Source organism: Triturus cristatus, chromosome 4_2 (assembly GCF_964204655.1).
Source record: "Triturus cristatus chromosome 4_2, aTriCri1.1, whole genome shotgun sequence".
NCBI classification, from domain to species: domain Eukaryota; kingdom Metazoa; phylum Chordata; class Amphibia; order Caudata; family Salamandridae; genus Triturus; species Triturus cristatus.
This window is the reverse complement of record NC_140586.1, coordinates 593,458,243-593,470,562: the sequence shown is the minus strand read 5'-3', so window position 1 is coordinate 593,470,562 and position 12,320 is coordinate 593,458,243. Positions and strand designations below refer to the sequence as shown.

The following is a 12,320-nucleotide window of genomic DNA, read 5'->3' as shown; positions in this document are numbered from 1 at the left end:
CCCTTGAATGACTCTAAACCAGCCTTCTCTGTGTATACTCCTCTATGATTTGAAAAATTACATAAACTCCAGGAATTATGACTTGTTGTTTTATATAAATGTTTTGTTTTTAAACACTGAGAACATCCAATATAAATTAAAAGAACAACATAAAGGAAATTGAAACCTATTGTCCTACAATCCTTCAAAAATCAACTTTTTAAAATGTCTTTCAGGAGCTGAATATGGGACAGCGATGTTCAGATACTCGAGGGATTGTCTTTGAAGATGTGAGAGTTCCAGCAGAGAATGTCTTAATTGCTGAGGGATCTGGCTTTAAAATTGCTATGGGAGCCTTTGATAAAACCAGGCCTCCAGTGAGTAACATCTGTTTTTTTCTTTAATATTTTTTTTTATCATGAAAGTGTCTGCTTTTTCAACTCTGATCATAATTTCAGGTTGCAGCTGGGGCTGTTGGATTGGCACAGAGGGCATTGGATGAAGCTACAAAATATGCCTTGGAAAGGAAGACATTTGGAAAAACAATTGCAGAGGTACTGTAAGCAACTGCAGACCAAGAGAAATGTTGGCAGATTTGGATTTGCTATTAATAGAGATCTACTATTAATGATTAATAGAGCAGTCACCAGTTCATTCAAATATCATTTGGCCTAAATCATCAGTTTTCCAAGTTGCACAGATCATATTTGATGCAGTTGTTGGTCATTTTCCTACTGATTAAAGCATTTACAGGAGTAGAAGATTTTTCACTGGTACATACTGTCCCCCCTACTCCACACTCATGAAATATTGCCTCCGGTCTCAAAAGAATGGGATCATCTTTACATACTTAAGGTTGGTTTCTGTAATGTCCATAGGAGTCCTGATGACTGCAAATTCAATTTTCAGGGTCCCCAAACATTTTCTCCCCTGTGACGGAACATCACACTTTTGCTTAGAGCTGGCTATTTATGCGTGAAACTTCATTCTCCATTGTTTCATTGGGTTTTCTTTGCTTGGCAAGAGGGTAGTTTTTTTATACCTTGGCAGTATCCTCACTCTCTGGACTGAATGCTTGAAGAGGCAGCTTCATGGAATGTTTGTGTTCCATTTCTCACACACTGAACCCCACAAGAACACGATTGCTTGGCAGAAAATTCTCCCATGCGCTTGTACCCCCTGCATCTCTTTTAGTGAGGGCTATAAGGCATCATGTGATTCAGTACACTGAAATTGCAGGTGTGGTCTTCCTCTGGAATTTTTGTGATTTCGGAGCAAAGAATTATAAAGTATGTAAACTCCTTTGATCCGACTGTCATGTAGCAGTGTTCTCAGGCTGTCACCCAGGGCCCAACTATTTGGACATAATGCAGACCTTGCTATTGGGGTACTATGCAAACTGTCCTATCCCATGAAAGAATCCAGGGGTGGCCTGGCCCTTTCATCCGGAATATCCATGATCAGCTGATGTTTTGTTTAGCCAGGGAGTTGCTCGAGGTGTTCTGTGTACCAAATCCTCCTTACAAGCATAGGCACCAGTGAGCCAGGCCATGGGTTCCGTGTCCTAAACCGAGGTACCTGAGAAATCCTGCATGGAAAAGTCACTATAGCATTTATGACCTGTGGAGGTGGCGCGTTTGTTTAACAGTACTGTTCGTGGGTGTCGGAGGCCAGGCTTTCTGTGCTCCAAAAGACCTTGTGGCACTTTGATTTCAAATAATTTTTAATTGGGTAATTTTACTAGAAATACTACCAAAATACAGAATGACTTCCGGTATTAAACATCCCATTAGAATGAGTATCATCCATGCTTGTCGATACATGGCATTAGTCAGAAAATTTCAAACATCCCAAAAATTGTGTTCGAGGCATATGAGCTGCAGATTACACACTTGCATAGATCGCCATCTGGTGTTGGGCCCGGATGTTTGCAGTTTGTTTTTCCTCTTGGAAAGTCTTTGGAAGTCACGAGGTTGGTTACTCCTCCCTTGGATCGTATTGCGCATGGGCTTCGGCTCCATCCTCAGATTGTGTTTTTTCCGCCATCGGGCTTGGATGCAATACTTCGCGCTCCGGTTCCGAAAATTTCCAGTTCGACGATCGAAGCGGAATCCTCGCTCATCGCGGTATTGTTCAGATCCAGATCTCCTCAATCACCTTCTCTTCGACACATCTTCGATTCCAGTCGTCGACGGCGGCCTTCGGGCCTACCCAAGCTCCGGTCCCGGCTGATGGAAAGAACTCCTTTCAAGAAGTGCCCTCTATTTCTATTTCTATTTAAAATTATTTGTACAGCGCACGTACACCAGCGGTTTCTTGGCGCTAAAAACTGAAGAGGTCAGAGAAGAAGTCCCGGGTTAGGGGAAAAAAGAAAGACTAAAGTATTAATTAAAGGATTTGGCAAAAAGGTATGCCTTGAGTTGTTTCCGAAATAACAGATATGGGGTTGAAGCCCTGAGTTCTGCAGGCAGAGAGTTCCAAAAAGCCGGGGCGAGAGTCGCAAACTTCGAGCCTCCCCATTTCTTTCTTCGGAACCGTGGAACAGTGAGAAGGGATTGGGAAGATGACCTCAGTTCCCTAGATGGAACGTAGGGAATGATCTCCGAGGAGATGAAAGCTGGCGCCGTGCCCAGTCGTGCTTGGAAGGTGATAGATGCAAGCTTAAACTGGACACGGGCCCAGACGGGAAGCCAATGTAAAGCTTTCAAAAGGGGAGAGGTGTGGGAGGATTTAGGGAGTTTAAACACCAGGCGTGCCGCCTGGTTCTGGATCTGCTGCAAACGCCGAAGACTATATGCAGGGATACCTGCATATAGGGCGTTGCCATAATCCAGGCGGGATACGACCATGGCAAGAGTGATAAGTTTTAGGGCATCAAAAGAAAAGAAACGGGACACCTTGCGAATGGTGCGAAGAGCCAGAAAGGAGGAAGAAACCACAGAGCTCACCTGGGAGTGAAGGGTTAATTGTGAATTGAGCTTGATGCCCAGGGTTTTAACCGAGGTGGAGGGAACAGGTGGGGCACCAAGGGAAGGGGGCCAGAAAATGGGGGACCAGGGGCTGGATGAACCACCCGTCAACACCAGCTCGGTCTTATCTGGGTTGAGCTTAAGATGGTTGTGGTTCATCCAGTCTCGGATGTGAATCATGATAGTTTGAAAGTTGGAGACAGAGTCGGGGGAAGAGGAGAGGTTGAACACAAGCTGGAGGTCATCCGCATAATTAAATACGGTGACCTCCATTTGTTGCAATGAAAAGATAAGGGGGGAGATGTAAAGATTGAATAAGAGGGGGGAAAGGGAGGAGCCTTGGGGAACCCCGCACTGAACGTCACGGAAGTCTGCAGTGAAATCACCCAGGCGGACAGCCTGGGTGCGATCCCTCAGGAAGGAGGATAACCAGACCAACGCGGTACCCCCGATCCCCGCCGCCCTGACACGGGAAAGTAAGATGGAGTGGTCCACCGTGTCAAAGGCGGCCGAGAGGTCGAGGAGAACCAGGGCCTGAGGTTGGTTGGTATCCATTCCCTCCCTGAGGTTATCAAGGACTGAGAGCACTACCGACTCCGTGGAGTGTGCGGGGCGAAACCCGGCCTGGCGGGGGGCAAGAGCCCCGTTCTTCTCCACGAAAGAACTCAGGGCGTAGGTGACGTGACGCTCGAGTACTTTCGCCAAGAAAGGTAGGAGAGAGATGGGGCGGAAATTGGCTGGAATAGATGGATCGGCACCAGGCTTCTTCAGGATAGGGACTATTACAGCAGATTTAAGTGAGTTGGGTACCACACCCTGGGATAAGGAGCTGTTGAGAAGGTGAAGGGGGGGATCTGGGCAGTTAGAGAAGATATGACGGAGGATATGAGCCGGGCAGGGGTCTAGCGGGGACCCTGATTTAACAAGTGGGATTATGGCATTTATTGATTCCCTAGTTAGAGGTGGGAGGGTGGTGAGATGGTCCTTGGGAGGGGGACACTGAGGGTCCACAAAGGCAGGGGAAGGAGGGGGAATATTGGTTTTAATGGTTTCGATTTTTTGAATGAAAAAATTATTTAGGGAGTGACAGAGTTCCAAAGAAGGGGTGGGTTTGAGAGAGGTTCTGTCCGAGTACGCTAGATTGTGAACAATCGAAAAGATTTCCTTCGATTTGCTTTCGGCTGCGAGGATTTTGGAGGAAAAGTAGATGGTTTTTGCCTCAAGGATGTTTTTCTTATATAGGGTCAGGATGTTTATAAACTCTAAGCGTAAGGAGGGGCAATAATTTTTCCTCCAAGCCCGCTCCGCACGCCGCACCGCCAGTTTAGTGGCTTTAAGATCTTGATTAAACCACTGGTTGGCGTCCTTCTCTCGTTTGGTTGAGACCCGCTTCAGAGGAGCAATGGTGTCACGGCCTACAGAGAGCCATTGGTCAATGCCCTCGATATGGGTCCAAATTCCCCCACACCGATCTTCATGAGGTGTGCAACCTCTGCCTCTCCCCTGAACACAAGGCTCGAGACTGTCCGGCCTGCAAGTCTTTCAGATCGAAAAAGACTATTCGAGATCGAAGGGCCAGACGAAACATGGCGCACTCCTCGACCTCCGTTCCAGTCGACAACTTCGGGGACGACGTCGAAGATCCGGGACAGCAGCACACCGAAGAGGACCTCGTCAGTGCTTCCGAAGCCGACGACTCAGATGTGGAGGACATCACCCCGGCGCAGAGGGTCGTGAGTACTATACCCCTTCCCGCGCCGCCACCCAAAAAGGCTTCGGTCACGCCTTCGCCTCGGTGCCTAGGCAAGACCAGAGACACTGCTTCAAACACCCCACCTTCGGGCCCGGTGAAGAAGCCAAATAAGCCTTCCGGCGGCTCGGGCTCGAGCCAGCCCTCCAGTGGTGCAGAGAAACACACTTCGGCACCGAAAAAGAGACCGGTCTCTACCTAGACACCGAGCTCCGCACCAAAGTCCTCGGTGTCGAAACCCAGCCTTTCGTTACCGACCAAACCCCATAAGGCCCTCGGCACTGACGCTTCTTCGCCGAAGCCCACCTCGGCGCCGACCAAGAAATCGGAGGTTCCCAAGCCCAGTGCTAAGCACGGCACGGACAAGCCTAAAAAGTCATCGGCCCCGAAACCTTCGGCGCCGACGGAACAAACATTGTCACATGAACTGTTTACACCGGATCCCTTGCAAAAGACTCTTGCCAAGTATCCAAAAACTGGACATTTGGCACTCTTTTCTAAAAAGAGACATTTGGACAAACCGGCTCCACCTCCAAAGAGGAAGGACTCTGCTACCTCCCCTTTCAGAGTGCTTTCCCCACCTCCTCCACCCTCTCCACCTCCGCCCCCTCCACTCCCACCTCATCGCTCCCCGACCCCGTCTCCAGACGATGATTATCAGGGGGACCCATATTACGATCCAGGGGATGTGCCCCAAGACCCCACCCCTACAGGATCCCCAGACCCATGGGACAACTACAATAATCCAGACATTCCAGACGTCCCACAAGATGACCGTTACCCTTCCAGGCCATCTCCACCAGAAGACTCATTAGGTTTCCACCACCTACTTCAGAGGGCGGCACATTATCACGGGGTAGAGCTACACACTGACCCAGTAGAGGAGGATTTCCTCCTCGACACCTTTGATACCGCACACAGGTCTACCTCCATACTACCTATGCTCAAGGGGGTGGTAAAACATGCGCCAGAGGTTTTTAAGGACCCAGTCAGGGCTAGGGTCATTAACCCACACAGAGAGAAAGTACAAAGCTGCCCCCACAGATCCTGCCTATATCAAAGGGCCAGCGCCACTGGATTCCCTAGTGGTTTCCACTGCACGGAAGAGGTCAAACTCCCAGGCGTCAGGCGAAGCACCACCACCACCACCACCTGACAAAGAGTCAAAGCTACTGGACGCGTCAGGAAAGGTCACTGCGTCACAGGCAGCCAATATATGGCGTATCGCCAATACTCAAGCGCTATTGGCCAGATACGATAGGGTGCATTATGATGAATTAGAAACCATAATGCACCACCTCCCAGAAAGATACAAAAATAGGGCCAATGAATTAATTCAAGAGGGTAAGACTATAACACCTCCATACGCTGTGCCTTAGACGCAGCAGACACAGCCTCCAGGGCCATTAACACTAGCGCCCTCCTCCGTCGCCATGCTTGGCTGAGAGTATCAGGCTTCAAACCTGAGGTACAGGCCTCCATCCTAAATCATCCCTTTAACCAAGAACACCTATTCGGCCCAAAGGTGGATGAGGCCCTCGAGAAAATGAAGGACACGGATACAGCGAAATCTATGGGAGCCCTGCAGTCACACCCTCCTAGGCGCTCCTTTCGCCGCTCTTCCTTTCGGGTTACGGCTAGAGGCTACTCCTAAGATAGCGCGTCCACTTCCTACAAATCCCCTGCTCAGTCCACCTTCACAAGGGGTTATAAAAGAGGCGGCTATAGGGGCAATAACAATAAAGGCAGAGGCAAAACAAATACCGCCCGCTCTGCCACACCGCCTACCCAATGACTTCCCCCTCCCCCGTTCCCTCCAGACATTCCCACTCCGGTCGGGGGCAGGCTACAAAATTTCCTTCAGGTCTGGGAGACCATCACCTCAGACAAATGGGTGACCCAAATTATTCGCTCAGGGTACTGCCTAGAATTGACATCTATTCCCCCCAAACATTCCACCCAGGCAACGCCCAATGTCACAAGAACGTTCCACATTATTAAAACAGGAAATAATCTCCCTCCTACAAAAACAGGCAATAGAACAAGTTCCCGCCAATCAGCAAAATTTAGGGGTCTACTCCCTATATTTTCTAATAACAAAAAGAGACGAGACTCTACGACCTATTCTAGATCTCCGGCCTCTAAACACATACATACATTCGGACCATTTTCACATGGTAACACTTCAGCAGGTACTTCCGCTCCTCTCCCAGAACGACTTTCTCACCACACTGGACTTGAAGGACGCATACTTCCACATTCCAGTACACCATGCTCACAGTAAGTACCTCAGATTTGTAGTGGACGGGCAACACTACCAGTTCAAGGTGCTCCCATTCGGGGTCACAACAGCACCAAAGGTATTCACCAAGTGCCTAGTGGTAGTGGCGGCACACCTCAGAAGACAGCACATTCACGTCTTCCCATATTTAGACGACTGGCTGATAAAAGCCACGTCCCACAACCAATGTGTACACCACACCGCCACTACAATCCAACTACTTCACCAGCTGGGCTTCACGGTGAACCACCAAAAGTCCCAGGTAACACCATCCCACATAAAGCAATACCTCCGTGCCACCATAGACACCTCAAAAGCCATAGCCTACCCCAATGCTGCCAGGATTGCAAGCATTCAGCCTTTGCGTCAAAGATTCCTACCTCAACACTCTCTTCCAGCAAGAGTGTTTATGCAACTGATAGGGATGATGGCCTCTTGCATTTTCATAGTGCCTCACGCAAGACTCCATATGCGTCCACTCCAAGAGTGCTTAGCACGCCAATGGAACCAGGCCCAGGGGCAACTGACAGATCTGGTGTTGGTAGACGGTCGCACCCATCGCTCTCTGCAGTGGTGGAACACCACAAATCTTTCCAGAGGTCGACCGTTCCTGGACCCGGTTCCACAAATAATACTAACAGACGCATCGCTCTCTGGCTGGGGAGCTCATCTATTACACCTCACAGTGCAGGGCACATGGACACCGCAACAAAAGTTACTCCATATCAACCATCTGGAGTTACTGGCAATCTTTCTAGCCCTAAAATCCTTTCAAACACATATTTTAGGCAAGGCAGTCCTCATTTGCACAGACAACATGACTGCCATGTACTACATTCAAAAACAAGGCGGCACACACTCTCCACAGCTCTCTCAACTAGCACAGAGTATATGGAGATGGGCAATTCCACACAAAATCTTTCTCCTAGCCCAACATGTCCCAGGAGTCCAAAACACCATGGCAGATCTGCTCAGCAGACAGACGCAACAGATCCACGAGTGGGAACTTCACCCACAGGTTCTTCACCCGTTCTTTCAGATGTGGGGGCATCCGCAGATAGACCTCTTCGCCACCCACGAAAACAAAAAATGCCCTAGCTTCGCCGCCAGATACCCACACCCATTGTCCAAAGGCAATGCGATATGGATGAACTGGTCAGGCAAATTTGCGTACGCTTTTCCGCCTCTCCCACTAATTCCATTAGTGGTGCGAAAGCTACAACAGCATTCCCTCAAGCTGATCCTAGTAGCTCCAACATGGGCCAGACAACCGTGGTACACCACGCTGCTGGAACTCTCGGTAGTACCACACCAAAAGCTACACCTCTCACCATGCCTCCTAACCCAGAACCATGGAGAGATCAGACACCCGGACCCAGCTCAGCTCAACCTTGCGATCTGGCTCCTGAGATCCTTTCTACGCTGTCAAGTGGAGAAGATTTGTTTATTGCCATAACACAATCAATCCTCTAGACGTATCTATACAGCACATCATATGCTACTTGCTCCATCTACAAAGGTGTAACCTAGCTTCTGTAGTAGGGGATCTCTGTGTATAGTCATAATCTAGTGAATAGTCCCGCCCATGTGCGCGGACCCCGGAGCAATAAAAAATAATCTCTAAAAGGTGACAAATCATGCAGACCTGCATACACCTTTAAGAGAGAATTTAATTTAAAGACAGATAATGCAGCCTATACCCACAGGCTACACTGTCCAGTACTTCAACTAGAATTCCACCAAACTCCACAAACAGCACTGCCTGTCCAGTTTTTCTCCACATAGGAAAAAACCCTGCCTCTACCAGCAAAAGCCTCTGGAATGATAGAGAGGAAGGAGTGGACAGACAAGCCCCATAGGCTGCCATTATGTGGCTTGGAACAGGATACTGTGCCTTTAAGAAAACTTTCCAGTTTTCCAGAACTTTCCCCAGTATCCCAGAATGCCCAGCAGGTCCCATTTACTTTCAGTTCTTTTTTCCGGCTCCTGCTAGCAGGACCCTGGAGCATTGAGCTCTACCTTTTTCAAGGTTTTTTCATTGAGATTTTGGCAATTTTTGTCACTTTTTCTTGTGTTTAGTAGCTGGTACTGTCAACATGCCTGGCTTGTTCGACAAGTGCCCGGAATGTGGTCGAAAGAAGGCTAAGACTGACCCACACGAGGTGTGCATAGCTTGCCTTCCCCAGTCCCACGTGCCTGAAAGCTGTACCATCTGCCACTCGTTTTCAGCAAGAACCCTGAGGGACAGGATGAAGAGCAGGCTTCAAGCTGTGGAGGAGCGAAGAATGAAGGCACCAGGTGGGTCTGGAGGGGCTGATTTGGCCCATGCTGAGGCCTCTGGGGGGCTCCCCAGGGGCAGGAAGACCAGTAAGCGCTCCCGCTCCCCGTCGACGTCGAGGGCGTCGACGGCGACGTCGAGGAGGATGACCACCGTCTGCTCGCCGTCTCCCCAGGGCTCTGGGGAGAAACGGTGTCGACGATCGCCGTCGAGGGACCTGAATAGGCCGCCGTCGACTACATCGGCGTCGTCGGCGACGACGCCGTCTTCAACTGCGTCCAGCGGTCGACGTCGAGAGAAGACCCGGCGTCGGCGTTCGGCGTCGAGGGATCGCAGCTCGCCGTCGATGAAGAGAAGGAGATCGCCGTCGAGAAAGCGAAGATCGCCGTCGAAAGCGAAGATCGCCGTCGAGAAAGCGAAGATCGCCGTCGAGAAAGCGAAGATCGCCGTCGAGGCGGAGGTCGCCGTCGAGGCGGAGGTCGCCGTCGAGGCGGAGGTCGCCGTCGAGGCGGAGGTCGCCGTCGAGGCGGAGGTCGCCGTCGAGGCGGAGGTCGCCGTCGAGGCGGAGGTCGCCGTCGAGGCGGAGGTCGCCGTCGAGGCGGAGGTCGCCGTCGAGGCACACGTCTACGTCGAGGAAGAGAGAGTCGCCGGGATCGGTGTACTCAGTGGTGTATACCCCGCCTCGGAGGTCTCCGTCGCCTCCTCCTCTCCCACCTCTGCCACCGCCTCCGCCTCCGCCACCACCGCCACCTCCTCCACCACCGTCTCCACTTCCTCCACCGCCTCCTCCGCGGCAGCGGACTCTGTCTCCGCCACCCCGGCCTCTGTTGCTGCCAAGCACTCCTGCGGTGCCGCCGCCGGTCCCCCCGAGGTCGGTTTCCCTTCCACGGTACCCGACTCCGCCGCAAGGGACCCCGAAGCCACGACGCCCACGGTCGCCTGGACCAGCGAGACCGGCGGACAGGCCTAAGCCGAAGAGGTCGCGCTCCCGCTCTCACAGGAGGCGACGGTCGCGGAGCCGAGGGCGATCCTCGTCAGACTCTAGACGACGCCGCAGAAGGTATAGGTCCAAGTCGCGTTCCTCGGACAGGGACCTTTCCCCGACGCTGTCGGACTCCCCGGGGACTAGGGTGTCGCCGGTGGACGACTTGGTCTCGTTCCAGGAGGTGCTGTTGCGAGGGGCTGCGAAGCTGAATATCACGGTGACGGTTCCGACACCCACGACGTCCGTGATATTTGAGACGCTTCATAAAAGACAATTGTCTCGCCCCCTCCTGCCTCTCGTGCCTGGACTGGTGGAACCAGCTTTGGAACTGTTCCTCACTCCCGCAACAGCGAAGGCCGCTCCGTCCAGGCTCATGAAGAAATATAGGGCCCCGGAGTCGGATCCGTCATTCTTGAGAGGGGACCCGAAACCGGATTCGGTTATCGTGACGGCGGCGAGAAAACAACATGCGACCGCCCCGGCCTCCACGGTGCCACCGGACAAGGAAAGCCGCTGGCTGGACTCTGCGGGCAGGAAGGTGTGTGGTACCGCCGCCACCACGATGAAGGCGGCGAGTGCAGGGGCGTTGTTGGGCCGTTACGACTGGGCCCTGTGGGAATCCCTGCAGCAATATGCGGACCTCCTGCCACGAGACAAGAAGGAGGACTTCTTGGAGACGGTGCGCGAAGGCATGCGGGTTTCTAACCAAACGATCAGCGCAGCAGCGGATATATCGCTATTGGCCGCCCACGCCTACTGTCATGGCGTCCACCAGCGGCGCCATTCCTGGTTGCGCCTGACGTCCCTCAAGCCGGAGGCGCAGCAGAGAGTGGCCAACCTGCCCTTCTCGGGGGAAACCCTGTTCGGGAAGCATGCGGACGATGAAATGGCCCGCATGAAGGCTGAAGCGGAAACCCTGACGGCCGTCGGGTTAGAGAAGGCCGAGAAAAAGAAACGACCGTTCCAGAGGAGGTTCGGGTCGTCGGGCCGAGGGCGTGGGCAGGGCTCGGGACAGCAGCAGCCACAACAGCAGCAGTTCCGCAAGCCCTTCCAGAAGCGCCAGAGGGGTAGAGGTGGCCAGCAGGCTACTACCACAAACAAGGGCCCGGCCGGGTCTCGGCCCTGAGCTGTTACTTCCCCCTCAACCGTTACCCACTCCAGTGGGGGGAAGCATTCGATTTTTTCCGGCAGAGTGGAGAAAAATTACTCAGGACAAGTGGGTGCTGAATATTGTTTGCAATGGATACAGTCTTCGGTTCATCAGCCCGCCTCCAGCGATTCCGCCGGTCAGCTCTCGCTTCCAGCTGAGGGAGCTCCAGGCGGAGGCAGACATCTTGTTGAGAAAAAAGGCGGTAGAAGAGGTACCTTTGTCTCAAAGGGGAAGAGGTCTGTACTCTCGGTTCTTCCTCGTTCGCAAGAAGGACAGGAACGAGTTCAGGCCCATTCTGGATTTGCGACAAGCAAACAAGTGGATTCGCAGAGAAAAGTTTCGCATGCTATCGTTGCACCAGATTTACCCTCAGCTGCAACGGGGAGACTGGCTCTGTGCCATAGATCTACAGGATGCGTACTTCCATGTGCCCATAGCACAGAAGCACAGGAAGTTCCTGCGATTCCAAGTCGGCGCCAATCACTATCAATACACAGTACTGCCATTCGGGCTAAAGTCTGCTCCCAGGACTTTTTCGAAGTGCATGGCGGTGGTGGCGGCACACCTGCGGAGGAACAAGGTGTTTGTCTACCCGTATCTGGACGATTGGCTGATCAAGGCGTCATCCTTCGAGGAAGCGCAAGAACACTTCCGTTGGACGTGCGAGCTCTTGAACAAGCTGGGGTTACACGTCAACATGTCCAAATCGGTCCCATCTCCGGTACAGTGCATACAGTACCTGGGGGCCTCCATAGATACGCGGTCAGCAAGTGTGTCTCCTTCGGAGGAGAGACGGTTATCACTCCTTCGGAAGGCTCAGGACCTCAGGACTGCTCCATCGACGACTGTGAGGAAGGTGTCGTCTCTACTGGGATCGATGGCCTCCTGTATCTTCCTCACTCCGCACGCACGGCTACAGATGCGACCA

At 52.2% G+C, this 12,320-nt stretch overlaps 1 protein-coding gene across 1 annotated transcript in view; it reads left to right on the top strand.

The window, feature by feature from the left end:
* ACADM (acyl-CoA dehydrogenase medium chain) overlaps positions 1–12,320 on the top strand; it is a 450,379-nt gene that overhangs the window by 301,059 nt on the left and 137,000 nt on the right. Inside the window, exons 9-10 of the mRNA XM_085602258.1 lie at positions 216–356; positions 438–533. Coding sequence (XP_085458384.1) covers positions 216–356; positions 438–533 — 237 coding nt within the window. The remainder of the gene's footprint in view (positions 1–215; positions 357–437; positions 534–12,320) is intronic.